The sequence below is a fragment of the Podarcis bocagei genome, assembly GCF_964188305.1.
Source record: "Podarcis bocagei genome assembly, chromosome: Z".
NCBI classification, from domain to species: domain Eukaryota; kingdom Metazoa; phylum Chordata; class Lepidosauria; order Squamata; family Lacertidae; genus Podarcis; species Podarcis bocagei.
Window position 1 is genome coordinate 30457562 of NC_138140.1, and position 22963 is coordinate 30480524.

General features: G+C 44.4%; 1 protein-coding gene across 1 annotated transcript; it reads left to right on the forward strand.

Annotated features, from left to right (window-relative positions):
* Window positions 1–246: 246 nt before the first annotated feature.
* TBX22 (T-box transcription factor 22) lies at window positions 247–22076 on the forward strand. The gene is made up of 8 exons (XM_081179906.1): window positions 247–464; window positions 1953–2100; window positions 7184–7285; window positions 10464–10638; window positions 11863–12027; window positions 15003–15067; window positions 17042–17127; window positions 20717–22076. Exons 1-8 carry the CDS (start codon window positions 317–319, stop codon window positions 21328–21330), a joined length of 1503 nt encoding a protein of 500 aa, XP_081036032.1. The 5' UTR covers window positions 247–316; the 3' UTR covers window positions 21331–22076.
* The last annotated feature ends 887 nt before the right edge of the window (window positions 22077–22963 follow it).

Sequence of the window (22963 nt, forward strand, 5' to 3'; positions counted from 1 at the left end):
CCACACACACACCCCACCTTTTTAAAAAGTAGGGATGGAAATGTCGTCTTCTTTTTGCTAGTCGCTTCCTCGGAGAGCCATTAGGAATCCTGAATGGAGCTGGGAAGCTGGATATATTTTCTCACTCTCTAGGATGCTGCGCAAAGTGTTGGAAGGGGGTTGATCGGGCCACAAGCCCTTCCGAGCTGGGCTGAAGTTTCTTTTCGGCTTTGAAGAGGGGGGAGTAGGGGAAGCAAAGAAGGAAGGCTTCCCTCCTGATCTTTCTTTATTTTATTCTCTAAAAGAAGAAAGAGACTCCACATTTGGAACGGGGATCATGGCTTTGAGCTCCAGGGCGCATGCTTTCTCCGTGGACGTTTTAGTGGGCAACTCGGGGAAGCGCAAACTTCTGGATTTGGAAGAAGAGGAGCGCTCTGCTGAGAAAGTAGCCGAGAAGACAGTCTTCGGGAAAAACCAGGCGCCAGGTAAAGTCGCCCTTCTCTCTTCTTTCTTCTCACTGTAGTGCTAGTCCGGCAACCGCCGAATCGTGTAGTCCAAACTATACATTCTTCGGAAGTCCGTCAGCGCGTTTAGAATTGTAGCCTGTAAGGATTCAGTCCTAATTTCCTGCCCCAGCTTCCCTGAGAGCAAATTCCCATTTAATCCAAAAGAATTTACTTTTGAGTTAGGATTGCGCGGTTCAGCTGAGTCCCCCCCTGCGTCTGATAGGGTTTACTCCCTGGTACAACCTTAAGAAAAGCATGGCACGGAAACATATTATTTATTGTATTTCCTCATTTGCCAGCCGGAAGAAGAATCCGGCGTCCCCCTAAAACTTGCTCTGTTTTCAATAACGCTTGCCCTAGATAAAAAGTTAGGACTGTGTTGAATAAGCGAAGGGTAAAATAACAAGGGACTTTGTACAATGAAGGCGAACGCACGCCGAGGGGGTACGTTTCCAAATCCGAGTGCTAAACTGTGAGTTTTTAATTTAAGATTCTTAAATGTGAATAGGGCTCAGCCGTGCTCCCAGTTCTACTAAAGGAATGGATCAAAGCCTCGTTTTACACCGAGGGAAGACCAAAGCGATTAATCTGGGGCCTGTGGGTGATCTGTGTTCTGTTTCGGGCATAACCTTTAAACTCGCGCAATTCAAATGAAATTTAGAGAGGCCAATTGCAGCGAAAACTACACCTAGCGCTCAATTGAATGCCAAGTAATTGCTTCAGTGGCGGCGGAAGAGAGGAAACCCCCCCATCGTTATTTACACCCCAGGGAACATACGACCCCGCAAATGTTACTGGACTGTAACTCCCATCATTCCTGACCATTGACCAGACAGACTGGAGCAGATGGAAGGTGGCGGTCCAAGAGCACCTGCAGGGACCGAGAGTTCCTCATCCCGGATTTACTCTCGTCTTCCACACATTTACTTGCGAGCTCATATTTCCCCAAAATTTCTCTAGGAACGAAGCCGTGCTAAAATAAGTCATATGTGTGCGTGCGTGCCTGCAATTGTTTGAATCGTTTCTTAAAAAAAATATCCACACTATTTAAAGCACATTAAAAGCCCTCTGTTTTCCCCAAAGACTCATGGAAGCTGTAGCTTGTTAAGGGTGCTTAACAAACTACCGTTCCCAAGATTCCTGCGTGGTGCTGGTAAAGTACTTTAAATCCATAGTGTGAATGGAGCAGGTTCGAGTGCCATCAGATTTTCCTCCCAGCAGTCCATAGGAATTATCGGCGCCTACAAAGTCTCTGCCTAGAAAATCCTTCCAGGACTTCCAATGGATATTTGAGAGCACTTCCTAAAAACGAATGGCTCTCAGTGGCCCTCGCAACGCATCCCTGCAGCTTCCGCTTGAATTCCGATCCGAGCCACTCGGAAGGAAAGGGAGCCAATGGCATGTCCAAGCCGCGGGCACTCGCTGTAGTTCTGTCCCCGTACCCCGCTTGCATTTATTTCCTCCCAGAAAAGAAATCTAAGGGAGAAACGGCGGGCTCCCTCCCGGAGGAAACCAGAGAAGGGGCCGGAGCGATCCAAGTGGACCTGCAAGGTTCGGAATTGTGGAAGAGGTTTCACGAAATCGGCACTGAAATGATTATCACCAAAGCCGGCAGGTAGGGCATCTGGTCCGGAGTTTCATATCTCTCTTCCTTTTTTTGTTATTGTGTGTATGCGTGTGCTGCGCGCGATCTGCCCCCAGATAGCACTCTAAATTTCCAGTAACGTGTTAGCGACTGTGCTTGCCGGCGTGTCAGCTGCTGTGCTAAAAATGCACACAATTGCGCTACCCTTTCCAATAAACCAGCGCTGGCATGGTCCGAAGTCTATGCGCTCACGGAATTGTGGGTTCGATCAAGTAAATTACTAAGGCTGCTGCCCTATACTGTACCCGCTTACCTGGGAGTAAGGCAAGCCCCACTGCGCTGAGTCGAATTTACTTCAGAATAGACATGTATAGGATTGCACTGTAAGGCCTTTTTCTTTCTTTTAACAAACACGGGTGGATTCTGGTACATTCCACCTTTCATTCATTCTTATTAATATCCTGTTTCTGAGGGACACTTTCCAAGTCCCGCCGGTTTCAACGCCAAATAATTCAGCGCTTGCTCAACTCTCTCCTGGAAAGTAACTGATTGATCTTGAGAGTGCTTTGGTCGGGGTGGGTCGTGAACAAATGGCATGCTTACTCAGAAGTAAGCCACACTGTGTTCTAGAGGGTGGGGGAGGCTTATTTTAACAACGGAGACAAATTTGTTCTCCCCACAACTCAGGGAGAGGCGTCGCTATCCTCCCCCTCCCCCTTTTATTTCCAATGAAAACGAAACGGGGAAATCAAGGGACCTTTCTTGCCAGAGGTTACATTTTTTAAACTCAGCACCTCAGTGTCTGAGGCAGAATTTCCGTCCATGGTAAGGCGAAGGGATACAGGAAAGTCTGAAAGAGCCTTACATAAATCACAATTCAGAACCGTAGTTCCATCAACCCTAACAATTACTTTGCCTGCTCCAGTTCTCTAGAGGCGCGGGTGTGTGTTGGTCCTTGCTCAATCCTGAACCGAAGCTCCTTATAATCTTGGAGGGTAATTCCTTCACACACACCCCTAACGCTAAGGACCAACACACACCCGCGCTTAAGATAATTTGTTTTCCCTATTTCAAACCAAATATTTGCAGTACCGGGGATGGGGGAAGCACAGGCAGATATGTTTATCGTTTGCTCCTGTCCATCTACACTGCAGGCTCCCCTCTCCTCACGACCTGGAATAAATTCTGTAGCGAAAAGCTCCTCCTTAATAACAGTGATCTTGGTAAGATCGTGATTTGGGAGAGTGAGAGAAAACTGATGAGCTAATGGATAATTCGGTGGCCGAGGACTTTTCTATGGGGATTTTGTGATATGCGTAAAACGTATCACTGGTCTCCCGCACCGACAATGCAGTAGCCATTTTCTAATATCATTTTAAATAAAAGGTTATTCAAGTCCCGGGCTCGCAAACCCTGCAGGGCCAACTTAGCAGGTCTCGGTGAAAAGAAAGTAAAATATATGTAAACCACTAAACCCAGAGTCTAAAATTACGTTAACTGCACCACTGAATCGATAAAAAGACAATCTCTTCCCACGATATTCTTTCTCTTACCATCGCCTCTCTCACAAGTTCATCCTTCGCTGATCAAGAGAAATGACTATAATAACCTTCTGCAGGGTCTTTTCTCCATTAAATCTATTCGATTCCCAAACCAGAGCTCCATGAATTAGTGGGTGACGAGTCATTATCACCAAGGCCGAGCTGTTAAGGCAAAGCCTGAGGCTGCAATTTCATGTACGTTTACATGGGAGTAAGAACTCGGTGAGACTTACTTCCAAGTGAAGCCTTAAAGGAACAGAAGAAGCTGCCTTATGCTGTCAGTTTGTCTACATTGACTAGCAGCGGCTCTCCAGGGTTTTAGAAAGATAATCTTCCCCGGTTCTAAATGCAGATACCAAAAATTAAAGCATGTGCTCTTCCACTGAGTTAGTAAGATTGGGTGACATGTCACTAAAAGGGAAGAATGTGAGGAGCCTAACATCAGGATCCTAAACATCCTTGGTTTGATGTCAGTGCATTTCAAGGCAACCTATTCCTAAGTAGGTGTCCTTTCTTTTAACTACTGGAGGAAACTGTGCATGGATTTGATCTGCCTACAATCCTGCCCATGGTTACTTAGGAGTAAGGCCCTTTAAGCCAAGCAGGACTTACTTCTGAGTACTTGATTTATTTGATTTCTTACCTGCCCTCTACTATAAGGTCAGAAAGAGACACAAAACATTTCTGATAAGCCTTCCTGGAGAGAAGGCTGACCTTGTCACCAGTATGGTGTCATTAAAAGAAGGAAGGAAGGAAGGAAGGAAGGAAGGAAGGAAGGAAGGAAGGAAGGAAGATGCTTTTAAAAATTTGTTTTTGAACATCCATGCCTGAGGATGTGTGCCGTGGAATTCCAAATCTCAAGATTCCAGTGTTTTTTTGCACTCAGTAGCTAGATGGATGAAATGCATAGCTTTAAATGCTTTTGCTTTGTGCACCCATTTGTTGTTTGGCTGAACATTTTTGCAGTTCTTTGCAGAGAGAGGGAGAAAGCGAGATTAATTTATGAAGGTCATAAGAAAATATGAAGGGCCCAGTCTGATCAAGCCAAAGATGTATTGTTCTCAACCTTCAGCAAACCTGCAAGTGGCACCTGTGTGCAACAGAGTTCTCCCCACTTGTGATTCTCGGCAACTGGTATTCAGAGGCTACTGATTCAGACAATAGAGGGAGAACGTGGCCATCATGGCTATTAGCCATTGACAGCCTCATTCTCAACAGATAAGAGTTGTGAGGAGTCAGAGTGCAGTAAAAGTCCCTGGCCAAGCCAGAATGTAGACATCTCACCTTATTTAAAACACCTCACGCAACATCCCTTGCAAGATTATTAAAACAATGAGAAGCCAATGTGTAGTGCCCCCAGATGTTGTTGGATAGGAATTCCCATCAGCCTCAGCCAGCATGGCCTATGGTCAAGTTGAAGTCCAGTAGCATCTTGAGGGCACCATGTTAGCTACCCCTGAAGTCTAGGGCAATAAAAGGTTCTGCCCTGAATAGCAGGTGCAGACAGAATGGTCTTCAGAAAAGTGCTATGCAGAGGGTAATATGTTTTACTTCACTTACTTCAAAATGTGGGAAACCATCCATGCCTTATTTGCTCTCTCATCCTTACCCTTGACCTCAGCACTGCAGTGGAAAGCCAGGTCCATGGGGTAAGGAGTTCTGTGGTGCCTTAAAGGCAGAGGTGCACTGGAATTCTATACAACTCTACTCAGATAACAGCCCCATTGAATGCACTGGGACTCACTCCTAGCTAACTAAGGCTGAGTTCACACTCTCAGTTACTGTGCACTCACTGTGTTGGGTTTTTACCCAGATTTCTGTGCCGTGTTCACACAGGCCATTATATATTTTTAAAAAATGCACATTTCCTGCAGGGTTGTTTTTTTTAAGCACAGCTGGTTTTTTTGATGCATTGTTTCTTAAACCAGATTCACATGGGTTGGAGCATTCAAGCCTTTTCTAATTTATCTCTAGCCTCCTTTGCACAGGGCAAAGACACCCCCATCCTGTAGTGTGTACACAAACAAAATGTGTTTGTGACACTATGAAGCCCTGCTGATGTGAACAGGGAGAGAGGAAAGACCCATGGAAGGTGTGTGTTTATGTTAACAACTTCACGGCCTTCTAAAATGGTAATGTGAACATACCCCAAGTATAGGATTGCAGACACATTTGTTAGGGGACTAGAGGAGGATGGGGAACCTGTGGCCCTCCAGGTGTTTCTGAACTTCATGTCTCCCCAGCCACCATGGCCAACAGTGAGATGCAGTGAGAGTTGTATAGTTCAGGAACATCTGGAATGTTTATTTACTGTTACATTCACATCCTAACTTTTCTTTATTTCATCCTCACAACAACGCTGTGAAGTAGGTTAAGCTGAAAGATGGTGACTGGCCCAAGGTCACCCAGGAAGCTTCATGGCTGAGTGAGGATTTGAACCCTGAAAGGTCCTGGTCCAACATTCTCGCCACTATACCATTGCTGGCTCTCTGTTCCTCACTGCTGGGCTGGAATCTTGTTTTTCTGGTAAACCTTTCTACGGAACTGGCACATCGACACGCTCTTGCATCCCCACTCTCTCCTCCCCTTGGTCTTCGGTCCTTCTGAGACTTTCCTTCCTACCTTTCAGCCGCAGCCCAAGGCTTGGTAAACGAACAGTCTGGTCCTACTGACAATCTGTTGGAGGGAGAGAGAGAAAAATCCTGCTGTGGTTGGGGTCCTTTTTCCCACGAAGCATGTTTTAAGATTTAGCATTGATAATGGTGCCTGAATGATTTCACACGCATTCGCGGGTATAGAAAGATTTTGGAAAACGAAAGAAAATACTAAGCACTTTTAATCGGGCTTATTCACTATGACAGAAACCAGCAATTTACGACTTCTAGTAGAATTTTGCATAACACTATAGCTACTTATGTTCTTACTAATAGGAAGGGTTCAAACTATTACTTCCACGCCGGTTTCTACCAGGTCTCTGTGGTGCAATGTGCCAGTGCTGTTAACCAGAAGGTTTGTGGTTCGTGGGCAAGATTCCTGCACTGCAGCGGGTTGGACTAGATGACCCTTGGGGTCCCTTCCAATCCTACAATTCTTTGATTCTGCTACACCTGAAAGTAGATCATTTATCCCCTTCTGATGTGATAGGGAATGGGGGTGATGATAATAGAGGGAGCAGCAAAAGAGGGAAACTCAGCCGGAACCTGTTCATGTTTACTCGAAAGTAATTTCCATTGAGTTCAAGGGGGCTTACTCCCAAGTCAGCACGCACAGGATCATGCCCATTTCTTGAAAGTCCCATCAGCTGTAAGCCTTGCAATGCAAAGGGAACGGGGTGTCCCTTAAACTCCAGTGCTCCTGCAAATGTCACAGGGAATGCGCTCAGGCTGGCGGTGTGAAAGGCAGGCTCGCCGGCCTGAGACTTCCGGGGCTCATAAAGCGGCAGGTATCCCTTCAGGTATGGCTGTGGACAGTTGCGCGATGACCCCTGAGCAGTGGAGACAGAGCGGGATAAGAAAAGAACCAAGGAACTGGATGCCAAATGAAACCTATTGCTCTTCTTACGCTTCTCGCAGGAGAATGTTTCCGTCGGTCAGAGTCAAAGTGAAAGGTCTGGATTCGATGAAGCAATATTACATCGCCATAGACGTGGTGCCGGTAGATTCGAAAAGATACAGGTAAAACGCGGACCGTTCTCCTTTGGAAGCTAAGCAAGATATAGGGTCAGTTCACACGTGCACGCTCTCATTTGCGGATGACTTCAGCAGGAGGTGATGACGACGTGCCTCCTGCTTGTGTCAGGGCCTTCAGCTCCCAACCAGCACAGAAAGGGATGCGCATATGGTAGCATCACCTCACACTCAATCTTTTCCCAGCTTCATCCGCCAGTTACAGGATGGTTCCTTCCTACATGTACGTGTGAATCAGTCCCGCTGATGTCGAAGGGACTTGCCCCTCCACCCCAGTAGGCCTGGAAGCCATTTTAAAGCAAGCAGATATGCTTCATGCAGGATTCCCTTTTCTCTTCAAATACTTCCCCCGCTCCCTTCCTAATTTCATAATATGACCATCAACTTACACGTGAAACTGCAGTCCGCTCTTATGCCTATTTTCTCATATTCAGCAGGATTCCCCCCCCCGCCCCCCTTCTAGGAAATAACCGCGTCTCCTCAAATCATTCAGGGCCGGAGTTATGTGGAGTAATCCTAAACCGATTCCTCTTTTTTTAACCTTTTCTGACCCATTGGCAAAATATATCAATAGTTTGCTGTTTGCACGAATTGACGACATCCCAAATACTCTGAAGTATCTGGACCCAAAGAGATATTTCCCCCACTAATTCCTACTGATTTTAAATCCGCGTGAAAAACAGCAGTCAAAAACGGATTGTAGGCAGGGCTCTTCAGACGCTGACAGAAAGATAAGATCCAAGTCAGTTCTAAATGCGAGTTCTTAAAGCGCAGTCCTATGTCTGCACAAAAGTAAGCCCTACTGAATTCAGTGGGGCTTACTTCCATGCAGGTGCGGTTAACACTGCAGCCTAAGCAAACTCCTTCAGACTCCATAATAAGTCAAGCCTGCTGGTTCAGGTCTATAGCCCATCTTGGCTAGCATCCTGTGGGCCTACCAGAAGCCTGTGGGAAGTCTGCACGCAGGACCTGAGAACAGCAGGAGTTCCAAGCAAATGGTATTCCATACATAGCGCCCCAGACCGTGGTGGTAGAACAAAACCATCGAGGCTAGCAGCTTTGTCCTCCATGAAATTATCTAAACCTTTTTTAAAAAAAGAAGAAGAAAAAAAGGTCACTTGAGTTGGTGGCCATCACTGCCAGTGCCTCATGAGGGAGGGAGTTCCACAGGTTAACTATGCGCTGCACGAAGGAATATATACACTTCAGATCTGCGTAAAGAAGTATACGTACACACACGGCGGGCCTGCGTCCCCCTGGCGCGAGATTCTATGTGCCACAGACAGAAGCTGTGTGCCCCACAGTCCCGTTTACTTTCACCCCGTGCTCTTCCTTCCACCGCTGGTCTGGGAGACGATGTGCACATTGGTTTCTACAGTACCTCTTTCCCATATAGGTGCTTTTGATCAGGACTCTTAGGAACACGGGAAATTGCCTTATACTGAGCGTGATTATTGCCTGCGCGCCCGGGTTTCAGGGAAGTATTCCCAGCACTACAAGGAGGAGATGCGGGGCACAAGAGACGTTCCGCCGCTGAGCTACGGCCCTTCCCCAAAGGGCTTGGGGAAAGTTGCAAAGTAAACAAACAGTTCGCAGGACCTCAGGGAGCCTTCGACAATAATTTGACAGGTTGAGATCAGGGGCTGCCTTTGAAAAAGCTGCCTTTCTCTCCCACATCAAAGGCAGCAGGAGTCTTGAGCTAACGCAACAGTGAGCGTGTTACGTCCCAAAGGTTTCAATGCGGGATATGTAATCTTCTTGTTTAAATCGCTCACGGAAATCAGATATACTTTCTATAAAATAATAATGCCAGTTTCGGTGTTCCTTTTGGGAAGATCCGCCCCACACATTTAGGATATTCAACACATATGAAAAGCACGCTGGAAACTAGTTCTGTGAGAGGAAAGCTGCGGTTCCCATGATTCTTTGCGAGAAGCCATATGCTTTAACCGTGCTTTAAATATGTGGCGCGTTTTTGCTCTGTCGTTGCTTTCGCAGCGCAACCCTATACATAAGAAAGTTCCCCGAGTTCCATAGGAGTTACTACCTAAAACAAAATAATAGGATTATTAACACTGCGATGCTATACACCCTTGCCTGGGAGTACGCTCCATAGAGCTCATTGGGCCTTACTTTTGAGTAAGCATGCATATGGTCCTTCTGTCGGTGTTCTAAAGGTGAAAAAATATTGAGATGTCCGCTGCAGAGAGAAACATACTCAGGGTTCAGATACCTGTCCTTGTCCTCCTACCTGACATGAGTGAATTTCATGAAGCGAATGTTTCAAGCGTTGAGTCCTAAATAGAACTATAATCTCTTTGTGGGCAAAGCAGGGGTAAGAGTATAGGGCAGAAGGGGGGGGGGCGGAAGGCTGAGACTTAACGATCGCGAGCCAGTTACGGTCCCGCGGAGTGTCTGGCAAGGAAAAGGAGGCTTTAAAAACCTGACTGCTGGGGATGCTGCACACCTGGTCAGTTTTTTGGAATCCCTTTGAAGGAGCCCTGAGTTTATAATGAGGCACAGGCAATGCCCCCAAACTCCGAGCACATTTCACAGGACCCCAGAACAGAAAGAACCGGGAGGAAACTGCAACTATAGGATTTAGTATTTAATCATTATTGTTAGAGATCAACTCAGAGTTGATCTGCTACTAATAACTGATGTTGGAGGGTAGCATCAGGTGAAGAACTTACTGGTTTGTTTTTTTCATTGAGCTTCTTGGTCTCTCTTTACACCAGAAAAGGAATCCTAGGCTACCAACCAAAAACAGCTTAAATAAGTGGCAAATGTAATAAAAGGGTAGCCTTCTGAATGGGCAGTGAGAGATGAAGGAATGTCCTCAACATTCCATTTTTAAGGGCTCTTGACAGGGTAGGCTCTGATTGCCAGGTGACTCAGCACTGCTGCCAATCATGTGTACTCTGCATAACTCAGAAAGAGGGCATAATATTGTATTGGGGGGTGTGTGTGCTCAAGAATGTTTGTGAGTTTCCTACAGACAGAGTCTGACTGTGAGAAGAGGATGCTAGGCCATTGGTCTGATCTGGCAGGTGCATCTAATGTTCTTATGATGTGTGGTTGAGAAGCCAACTACAGGACTTAATGTGGGTTCTGCATCAGATTGTTCTGCTGATTCCTAACCTCACGACCTCTGTCCCCTATGAAGGTATGTCTACCACAGCTCCCAGTGGATGGTGGCTGGAAACACAGACCATTCCTGCATCACACCCCGGCTTTACATCCACCCAGATTCCCCTTGCTCTGGAGAGACCTGGATGAGACAGATCATCAGCTTTGATCGGGTGAAACTGACCAACAATGAGATGGACGACAAAGGGCATGTAGGTGTGGATTGGAGGGTGCACTGGTATAACGGGAGAAGAAGGGAGGGATGGACAGAGTTTTCTTGTTGGAACAAGAAATAACTTTTAGGGCTACCCTAGGATTTCCTTATATGTGTGTTCATTTGAAACCATTGTATGTGGCACTCTTCATTTTACCAAAATTTCTAGGGGAGCTCATGCCAATTAAAACAAAACAAAACCCACAATCAGTTAGGAAGTTGGTAGTCTGTCTAGCTTTCAGCATTATTACATTCAGAGTCACAGCCCCATATGCTTTGCAGGTTGGAATTTAAGAAATTGCAAGCGAGGGAGAGAAAGTTGTGTCACTGTGCATGTGTATGAGTTCCTTTACCATGAAGTCAAGGGATTCGGGTGGTGGTGTGGTACAAACCACTGAACCTAGGGCTTGCCGATCAGAAGGTCGGCGGTTCGAATCCCCACAACAGGGTGAGCTCCCGTTGCTCGGTCCCTGCTCCTGCCAACCTAGCAGTTCGAAAGCACGTCAAAGTGCAAGTAGATAAATAGGTACCACTCCAGCGGGAAGGTAAACGGCATTTCCGTGTGCTGCTCTGGTTCGACAGAAGCAGCTTAGTCATGCTGGCCACATGACCCAGAAGCTGTACGCTGGCTCCCTCAGCCAATAAAGCAAGATGAGCACCGCAACCCCAGAGTCGGCCATGACTGGACCTAATGGTCAGGGGTCCCTTTACCTTTACCATGAAGTCACCACAGTGATGCAAGGGCCACATCGGAGAAAATGCATAGCTGGAGCCCCTTTGTGCTGCAGCACCTGTCCCTCTCATCCTGCTCTGGTAATGTAAGGGCATAAAGATCCAATGATGGAGCTCCTTACCACCCCCATTGTCAAGGTCACCTCCCTTGGAGCATAGATCAGCACTGATGCTATAAACCAGAGATAGGAAAATGTTTTCATTCCAAGCATTACATCTCCATTTCTGGGGGCTACATGCCAGTGATACACATGGCCAGGGGCAAAAGTGGGTGGAGCAATGGATATGATTCTTACCTCTGTACAAGTGCCTACATTTCAGCCATGCAAAAGCCAGAGGCTTCTATGCACCCTTTCACCCACCCACCTATGCAAGTGAGTGGCACTCAAGAACACAGAATAGGGCTGGGAGAGTCCCAAGAGCCAGATATAGTAGCACTAGGTCCCTAGACCTGAGGTTTTTAAAGACATTTGCCTGTCTTCTCTTACAGATTATTCTGCAGTCCATGCACAAATACAAGCCAAGAGTCCATGTCATCGTCCAGGATTCCCGGTTTGATCTGTCCCAGATCCAGTCACTGCCAGCAGCAGGTGTTCAGACCTTCTCATTTAAAGAAACTGAATTCACCACTGTCACAGCCTATCAAAACCAGCAGGCAAGTTAATAATAATAATAATAATAATAATAATAATAATAATAATAATAATAATAAATTTATTTATATCCCGCCCTCCCCAGCCGAAGCTGGGCTCAGGGCGGCTAACAACAATAAAATAATCCAACATTCTAAAAACATTTCATTATAAAAATTAATTAAAATCAAATTGATGGCAACCATTACGCAAAATTCTGTGCAGATTGCCAGAGGAGGGAGTCAGGTTGCGCCATTACTTAAGAGATGCTTCAAAAATGGTACTTCCATTCATTTCTCTTCAGAATTTGGAATTGTGCAAATTAAGGTAGTTCCTTTTCTACCCTGAAGTGGGACTAATGTATTAAAAAAAATATGCACACAAATAAATTAACACAGAAATGCATTATATTATGGAAAATTGCTCTGTAAAAATAGGAAAACTATCATGCTAAAATGTGTGTATTAGGAGAAAATTACACTAAAATCCCAATGGAGTTTCATGAGAACTCGTTTTAAAAAATAAAGAAAGAAATACAAGTTGATGTGGAAAGGTGGAGAACTGAATTTAACACAGGAAAAGTGAGAAACCGAGAGAAACTGAAATTGACACATTCACCTATCCCTAGTGCGCATAGTCTTGGCCTGAACCCTCTAAGCTAGATTACATCCCTCAGGTGTGGTGGAAAGCGCTACTAATAAGGTCAGCTTCTGTATATGGAAAAGTGTGTGTGCACAGACCAAATTGCAGTGTGCCTCAATGTTGATTAAATGCTGCCCCTACACAAAACTTGATGTTAATGTGAATGAATCTGTCAATTTACATGTAATTTGGTTTCTTATTTTTCCAGTGTTAAGTTTGGTCTGCCCCATTTCTGCATACTTTTCAGATATTTTTATATTTTAAGCCCTCATGAAAATTCATATGCATTCTCAGGCACATTTCTCCTGTCATACAATTTTTACAAGTCAGGTTTCCTCTGTAGAGTGGATTTATCCATGTTATTTTGGCTGATGGATGAGTTCCTTCCACACCCTTTGCACTTATATACACATTTTTGTTTGCATTCTTTAGTTGGAAGACTGTATCACAAAATCCAAACAAAAGCAAAGAAGAGCTGTGTTCCGATTCACATGTTTGGGCTAGGGAAGTGTGGGCTTTGTGAAACCCAAATGAATTGCTCTCTCATTCCTAGTTCAGTTATTTATACCAAAATTCTTTTTTTTGGGGGGGGGTGTTTTCCTTGCAGGGGGCACCACTCATAGGATTTTTTTTGAGTTTCAGTTAAAAACAGGGACAACACAAGCAACAATACAACAGGGTTATTAATAGAATAAACAAAACTCACTGAAAACAATCCCTACTATATCATGCATGTGAGGTCATTTTTTGCTCACAAACTATTTGCTCATAGTTAAGATCTTTAAATGACATAAATTGAATGATAATTATTATTACTTATAAATTGTGTGGCGGTTTAACCACGAGTGTGCCAAAGTGCACGGATGCATCAATAGAACAGTACTGAAAGTATATTGATGTGAGCATGCATAAGATCACATCAAAACTGCTGATTTGGTGAAGTTTTCTCTTTAGAAGAATCAGGGCAATAACATTAGGGTATGAGTCTGCAAAAGCCTATCCAGATATGAAAAGCTGATGCACAATTTAATATGCAATTTTATGCTGGTTTTGTTTATGTTTTGTATCTTTTAAAAATGAACTTGCTTTTACTTCTGACTTTTTATTGATAATTTAAATGAGTATTTTATTTTATGTGAACTGCTTAGAGGCTAAAAAATATTAGCAGTATATGAATTCCAATCAATCAATCAATCAGTCAATCAAGGAATGACTTCAAAGGTCTAGCAAATGCAACACATTCTAACCCAACAAATGATTATTAGTTAAACTGGGACTCAAGAGGAGTGGAACAAACTCAAAGAGCAGAAGAACAATGGCTTCTCACGGCCTCACCATTTATATCCCTCTCCCTACACTCAGGTAGGCAAATTAAGGCCGGGGGCCAGATCTGGCCCAATTGCCTTCTAAATCTGGCCCACGAACGGTCCAGGAATTAGTGTGTTTTTACATGTACTGTATACCTAAAACCCTTTACTGAGGACAGTGCTCCACAAAACTCACAGAATGCACTCTAGTGACCATGAAAAGCTCATGTTTATATGTAGGGTAATTGTGACAATTTCTTAGAAACCTGTTCTAACATTGAGCACATATGAGTAGGGATGGAAGGATCTGTTGGTTTTGTTCTGTCCATTTCTCAATTATCCAATATTCAATTCATTTCTCCGCACTTCTGCAGCAATCTGCATTTTAAAAAAAGAATAATTAATCAGCATTTTAGTGTGACTTTCTCCCAGCAAACATACTTTTGCATGCTGTTTTGTACACATTTTTTTGCAAGCAATTCCCCTTAATATAATGCATTTTTAATGTGTTTTTCACTACTACATTTATTTTTATGCACTTCCCCCTAATATATGCATTTTAAAAAAACATTGTTTGGAGAACTGCAACACAAAATTCAGGCATGTGCATTTTGAAGGATGACTGTAGTTACGTTTTCATATTGTTTCAGAAAGGGCAGATTTCATAGATTTGCCTTTAAGTGTGAATGGAATCAAATTTCTCCTGCAAATGAATGACATTCTGTCTAACTAGGTTTTTGCCATTCTAGTGTTGGGTTACTTCAAGGGTAGGCAAATTAAGGCCGGGGGCCAGATCTGGCCCAATTGCCTTCTAAATCTGGCCCACGAACGGTCCAGGAATTAGTGTGTTTTTACATGTGTAGAATGTATGCTTTTATTTAAAACACATCTCTGGGTTATTTGTCGGGCATAGGAACTCGTTCATTATTATTTTTTTCAAAATATAGTCTGCCCCCCCACAAGGTCTGAGGGACAGTGGAAAAGTTTGCTGACCTGGTTACAGCACTCAAACAATTCTTTCTTTGTTGTTTTGCTCCGAATGTCCACAGATAACAAAACTGAAGATTGACCGGAATCCTTTTGCTAAAGGGTTTAGAGACCCCGGAAGAAACAGGTAAATTATTATTATTTATTTGCTGGGCTGTCCACTAGTTAAAGGTACAGTGGTGCCTCGCAAGACGAAATTAATTCATTCTGCGAGTTTTTTCGTCTAGCGAATTTTTCGTCTTGCGAAGCACGGTGTCGGAAAAGTTTTGGAAAAGCTTCAAAAATCACCAAAAACCTCAAAAAAGGCTACCACACCGTGTTCTATGAGTTGCTCCTCGAAGTCAAGTCGCAACTGTATTAACGGTGTTAAGAAAAAGGAAACAAACTTGCAAGACGTTTTCGTCTTGCGAAGCAAGCCCATAGGGATATTCGTCTTGTGAAGCAGCTCAAAAACCGCAAAACCCTTTCGTCTAGCGAGTTTTTCATCTTGCGAGGCATTCGTCTTGCAGGGCACCACTGTATCATAGTCCGGCCTTGGTCAGCTTCGTGATCTCCAAATGTTTTGACTACAACTCCCATCAGCCCCAGCAAGTGCTGGTGGGAGGAGCTGTGGTTCAAAACATCTTGAGGAGACCAGATCCAGGAAGGCTATCCTAACTAATTGATAGTATGAGTTTCAGTGTAATAACTGGTTAACTAATGGAGTAGTATATGCTTTTGCCTTGTAGTTTTCTATTACATAATATTGCAGTTTTCCAGTTTCATCTGTTATTTTCCTAAAACACTTAGAGTCTGCTTTGCTATTAAGCTGCATATACACATATGAAATAATAAATAATATTTGCACATGGTAAAAACAATAGTTACAAACCCCCTCTGTCCAACCCCTCACCTTGTTTTCTGATGACCCCATGGGTGTTGCAGGAGGCACCCAATGTGGGACAAAGGGAGGAGAGACTCCTATTTTAAAGTGGTCCTTATTACTCGCAGTTTTCACAATATTTCATGTTTATTTCTAATATTCAGACGTATGCCTCTGAATACCAGTTGCTGGGATCCACAAGTGGAGAGAATGCCGGTGTTACTCTTGTGTCTTGTTTGTGGGCTTCCCATAATGGGCATCTGGTTGGCAATTGTCAGAACAGAAAGCTGTGGCAGATGGGCCTTTGGTCTGATCCAGCTGCAAGGCTTTCCTTAAGTTAACAAGCTGGAGCACATTTTAAGCTAAGCAATTAAACAAAACAAAAATTAATCGGTTGCAATCTGATTTATGTGTCATATCCTACTTTCATGTGCATAGTAAGATATATTTTTGCCAGAATCTCAAGAGCCACCCAGGATGTACTGCGTGCTCACTAGAGCTTCTGAGACATCCACCTTCCAAAAACAACCCTCCCTACCTCTTGAGGGCCAAACTAGATTATTTGCAGGCTATTTGTTTGCTATATGTGAATAGTCTGTCACTACATCTGTTTGTTTAGTGCAACAAAACTGCCTTGCTTCCTGTCTACAAACTTGCTGGATGCAGAAGCTTCTGCACTGTGGCACCCTGCACAAAATCCAATGTGCCCCCCAATCACTCAACTTCCATTCATACTTGCAGCACCTTCTGTGATGCCCCAGAAGCTTCACACCTGGCGTGACTGAGTCACTTGTACTCCCCTTTGATGAGAAGGGTGCATTCCTAGTGTGGAAACCTGCATGTGGATTGCCCCTATCAGAACCGAAGCCTTCATTTTCCGTGAAGGGGGGTGGGTGGGTGGATGTAATACAACTTTTGGTATATAGTCATTGGTAGGTTGATACACTGATAATCTCAACAATATCCTATTTTGTATGCCTTGGTCTCTTAGGATCGTGGGCAAGAAAGAAAGTGTGATGCAGGGATATTTTGCTTGAATTCTGTAATCCCCCCCCCCCCCATCTCCATAAAGGAAAGTGGAAATTTGATTACTTTTACAAGTGTTCATATTTCCTATTTGGCCATTTCCTATAATGCTATGACTCTGCTAAATAGTACCCCACTTGTCAATATCTGAACCAGGCTTTGGGACATATTCCTGTGCAAGTGCTAGGCTGATGTCCCTGCTTTGCTTTGTAGAGGAGTATTGGATGGACTTCTGGAATCATATCCGTGGCGACCATCACTTACCCTAGATTTTAAGTCTTTTGGTGCAGAAAGTCTGGGTAAGTACAGAATTCTCCACTGTTTCTGAGATCATTATGCTGAACTTTAAGCAACAGTGGCATGATTTTCAACATGTTCAGTGCAGTCAGTTCCTTGGAGGCTTTGGCAACCTGAATACTGGGATAGCAACGAAGCTAATTTTCAGTAAAGACATTGTATCTGATGGCCATGCAAATTTGGCTTTTAACTTTCTGGGCTAGAGAATTAAAATTATTTAAAACATCATTTCCCTGCCCCGGGGAAGGTTAGGATTAGGATCCATGTTTCACTCCCTGTTTTCTCGAGACAGGGCTGGGAAAGTCTCCTGCATGAGACCCTGGAGATGTACTGCCAATCAGTGCAGACAATACTGAGAAAGATGGATTGGTGATGTGACTTGGTATAAGGCAGCTTCCTATATTCCTGTTAATGCTGTATGTCAGCATGCTCATGAAATGCTTTTGATAAAGGGCCTTTCCACGCCGACCAATACCAAGTCTCACAGCAATATAATGCTGAGCTGGACTGACTTGAGCCCCATCAGGTCTGCTCTAAGCATGGCTAAGCCTGAATCCAGAGCAGAGCTGAAGGATTTTTCCTTTTAAACTGTTTTAAGAAGAAGCAGATTTCCTTTGGAAAGACCATAGATTGGTGGTAGAGAATATAGTTCCATGCCTGGGGAACAAGAAGAACCAATGGTCTAGGGCAGGGGTGTCCAACAGGTAGTTCTGGTCGATTGTGGGGGGTTTGTGGTAGATCTTGGTGGTTTGTGGCCCCCCAAAAATGAAAAAAAAATGGGGGTGGGGAGCTCAACAAACAACTCTGGCTTCCTAAAAAAAGCTCAACAACTTTGGTAGATCACTGTGGGAGTACATCTCAGTCTCTTGAAAGTTGGACATGCCTAGTCTAGGGCACCGGGGAAAACACAGTGGCAGCCCCCAGCCCCTATCCACTCCGGAATGAATGGAGATAGGTCAGTGTGATGGGTCTCATCAGAACACCAAGACCCCAACAGCTGCCTGAGCATGATGGATGCTGGACCTGATTATCCCCATGAGGGAGTGACTGGGAGTGTCTTGTCTAAGGCCACCAAATGAATCCCTGATAGAGGCAAGAGTTGAATTGAAGGGCTTTCTGGTTCATTGCTCAACCTTGTGCAGCCTAGTCCCAGGCCTGTTTACACAGGAGTCAGTCTCACTGCAGAGCCAGCCCAAGGAATTTGGATGCCTGAGGCAAAGGATGAGATAGTCAGCAGAGAAGCTGACTGGACTGATAGCTGAATCTCATTTCAACAGGGAGCTTCATTCACTGCCCCTAAAGAAAGCAGGCTCATTTAGGGAAATGCCATAGCCTTGCATGCAGAAGGTCTCAGATGGAGTGCCTGGAGAAGTAGATGGACCAATGGTCCTATGCTGTGTATGGCAGTAGTTGCAAAAAGAACTCTAATTTCCAGCAGAGGGGTTCAGATAGGGTAATGGCAGATGCCACTTAGTGGTGTCTGGTGCCCAGTGGATCTGGCAAGGTGGAAGCCAGGGTGTCCATTATTAAGTGGAGGCAGAGCCAATTAATTCTAGTTTTCTCTCATTTGCCCTCCTATTCACTGAATCCACACTGCAGTTGTTATTGGGGATAGCCTGAGGTTGGTGGGGCAGTGCCTCATTTCCCCAAGTGGACCAACCTTTACGGCTGCACACCCCCCAGCATCTGCCACTGGAAATGTATTTATTTATGACATTTACATATTGCTTAATCATTAGAATTTCTACATGGTGTACATAAAAATAAACCATACAAGGAATGTAACAAAACCAAAGAAATCATCATAGAACCAACAGAAACTCAAACTAACTTAAAATGCCTGCTGGAATAAGGGGAACTTCATCATGCACCTGGAGTTCAGAAAAGAGGGTGTCTTTCTAACTTTAATTAGGAAGAGAGTTCCACAAGCTTGGGCCACAAGTTATGAGCTGTTCATCTGTGCCACTGGGGAACACCAAAGGGGATCTCATTGAATGAGCAGGAATATAAGGGAGCAGATAGTCCCAAAGATATTGTGGACCCCAGTTGTTCAGCCTTGTAAGTTAATACAAGAACCTTGAACTTGGCTTGGTAACATATGGGCAGCCAATGTGAGCTTTTAGGAACCAGAGTTCTGTGTTGGCAGTAGTCTATCTCCAGCAACAGTCTAGCCACAGCATTTTTCAACAGCTGGTACCTTCACACCAGGTACAAGGGTAGCTTCACCCATAATAAGGCAGGTCCTGTCTCACTCTGTTCAACGGGGCTTTAGCTACTATGCTGCTACATTAGTTCCAGTGAGTTTCAGTTGCCTGGGGTCCTTATTTTCATTCTGAATAATTCTGCAATAATTTCGTACAGAAAGCTAAAATATTTGTTGATTTTGGATGCCAAGTAGAAGGAGGATATGCTGTTTTAACAGTTCCTTTTCATCAGCCTAGCAAAGAGGGAGCTGTTGCATCTTTGGGGCCTGCGGGCAGCTTGTCCTTTGAGAATCCTAGGTCTTTGGCTTCTTCTGAGCCCAACTGATTAATCAAAGGGGGATTTGCCCCCTTTTAAGATTTTGCTCATTAATCCATCAATTAAATTGCTCAAAGCTTGCAGCCTGGATAAATACCCAGCTTTACATTCTGGTGAGATAATTACACATGCTTGATTGCAAGGAACACTCATTCCACTTTAAACTCTCTCCAAAAGAGTGTGGAAATGGCAGAATGAGTGTGTGTGTGTGTGTGTGTTTGGAGAGAGAGAGAGAGAGAGAGAGAGAGAGAGAGAGAGAGAGAGAGGAACACAAGGGCAGTCAGAGAACTTACCATGGCACTCACCTCTTCCCTCCCTCAAAAACTGGTACCACGAACCAACTGCAGAAAATAATTCTTAGTTGAATTTCTGTCATTCTGTCAAACAGTGTTACAATTTCAACCGTGTTGCACACACCATCATTTCAGTTATGCTAATAGTTTTCATACCTTTGGAGACCAAACACAGACCCGGAGTGAGATCTCGGCCCAAAATCATGACAGAGCAAGGCTCCCAAATGGCTGCCCATGCTCTCATGGGAGAAAATGGGATGTCCCAGTTTTCCTGGGGCAGTTGATGGGTATGGAGCCAGCAGGTTAGGAGAAAATAGAGAGGAGAAAACAATAATTGCTCAGGCAAACTTTGTGTTTGAACAGGAAGTCCCTTTAGCTCTTCCTGTTGAGGCAAGCCAATGGCCAATCTGGGTGGAGTCATTCCAATACCTGGGATCTCTTTACATCCTAGAGCAAAAGTAGAGAACCTTTTAATCCCAACAACCACATTCAGCCATGGACAACTTTCCAGGGTCCATGCAACAGTGGTGGGCAGGGCCAAAAGCAAAAGTTCATGGAGCAACAGATGAGAGTGGTTGATTCAGTAGGCCACTTTCTAAACACACAAAATGTCTCTATGTCTCTATGTCTCTATTATTGCATGGTGCATTTTCAGGTATGTGATCGAAACCCACCTCCAAAGAGCAATAATCTGGGAGTAACCAGAGAGAGAAAGGGAAATCTCTCTCTCTCTTTTTAAAAATATTTTAACAACATAATTTTCCTTGCCTTACTGTAGGTGGAAGTCCTGGGTCTTCCCCTGTGACACCCCCCGGGGGAACCCCGTCTCCTCTCAGCTCTCTTCTCTCCCCCTCTTGCTCTCCTCCTACACTCCACCTGTCAGCAAGCAACCTCAGAATGTCATGCCCGGAATCTTACCTCCACCACTTTGGCCTCCCCGTCTGCTACAAGATTTGCCCTACCGGCCTTTTAAGACAGCCATCGCTGATATTCCCAAGCCATCCTAAACTGGGAAATGCTTCCAGCCCACCCCTTTTGCCTCACTTCATGGTGGAGATGCCTGCACTGTCTTCTCTGAGCATAACCAACGTCAAAAGTGGCAAAGCAGAAGACCTAAATGGACCAAGCCCCCAAGGGCCCAGTTCTGCTGGACATATGCTGTATGGCTTGCATGCATCTGGAAACATTTTCCCATCAAGTCCCATTACCCAGGAAGCCCTTAATTGTGCCTTACATCCTCCATATGGTTTCTACGGCTATAACTTCTCGATGCCATCCAGGCTGATGAACACAACAGGACATTTCAAAGCAAACGACGGTGTTCCATCCCCTCTCAGAGAGAGCAGGTGCAACCACTCTCCCTGGCCTTCTGCAATTAACCACTGCCTCTAATGGGACTCCTTTAACATCGCAGAAGCAGTGGCATGTCAAAAACTGCAGAGCTTCCGGCTTTGGCTCATCAGCAAAAGCTGATGGATTGTTGGCAGTGGACCATGGAGTGGACCATAATCGGATGAGTTGAGCGCAAAACTTTGGCATCCTGAGATTCTCTATGGCAATGAAATTGTGTGTGGGTTTTTTTTTTAGGGAGTGGAGTTTGCTAAATATTTACTGGAAGGGCAAAATCCGCCATCTGTTTGTTGTAGGAGGGAGGCTCACCATTATTACTGGCAGTGAATCATAGCAGAGCTTCAGTCCTGGCTGCCGGGACACTATATAGTGTCTTCCACTGTGCCTCAGAAATAGAGATGCAGGATCATTCCCTGAAGATGGGAAGTACGTAGCTTCTGGTGTATCTCTGGGAAGGTGGTGGCAGGGAGAGGTGGACACTATTTGGTGAATATTTGACAAAATGACCCTCCTTTTGTGGGGGAAGGCTCAAGGGTAAACAAAAAACAAAAAAACACCACTCAGAATTTTGCTCTCCACTCACAAAAAAAAAGTATTTTGAGAAATTGTGGCTGAGCTCTACCCAAGCTGCCTCACTGATTTTCTCAAGGGACCATCTGTCTTCATAATAACTACACAAAATATGAAAGATACTGAAATAGGGGGGAAGCTGAGATTGCTAATTTACTCAGTCATTTAAAGAATTTGGGTGAAATGTAGATTGGACGTTCTTTCTTTTATTTTTTATTTTTTAATTTTTTTAAAGCACTTTTCAGCAGAATTTTAGCATCCATGAGATTACTGAAGTGTATAGTGATCCAAAGGTTATTTTCACCAGACTCTGTGCCTTTCTCATTCCTCAGAGTTATTTTGAGAATATCTTTGCATACTCAAATTGATTTCATGGATCTTTTAAAGGACTGATGCCTCAATTCTTCCTGTCCCGAACTCCCTCTCCCTGTTCTCTGAGCAAAGCACTTATTAGACTATTGTCCCATTCAATCTCTCCCCCCCTTGCCTCCAATCACTATTAACTGTTTATTAACCTTTTCTATGTTCAGTGTCATAGGCCTGTTTCCTCTGGGTTGTACCAGTTCAGGTTGCAGGTAGAGGCTGTTGCATTATTTGCTTCTCTTTATATATGTTCTAAAAAGTGCCCTGCGCATAGAAAATTAGCATGTTAGGGAAAATTCTAGGTAGGAACCCCATACCCTCCAACATTTCTCCAATGAAAATAGGGACGTCCCATTCCATAATGATAATTATGGGGGTCAGATAATTCCATACCCTCCCACATTTCTCCAATGAAAATAGGGACATTCTGGGATCAAACCAGAAACTGGGATGGCTTCTCTAAATCAGGGACGTCCCTGGAAAATAAGGACACTTGGAGGGTCTGGAACCCTTCTCTTGACACTTCATCTAATATATGGAGGGAGATATTCTGAGTGAAGGTTTCAGTCCTGCTGACTCACATCTGTGGTCTGAATTGCTCCAGCCCAAACACAAATTGGCCACCATGAGAACAGGGGGACAAACTAGACATGACATGAAGCATGTGATTGGTCCTTTTATGTGCCTTTAGTTTCGTTCACTGAATAGTACTTGTGGGAGTGGCAGTGGTGCTTTCAGGACA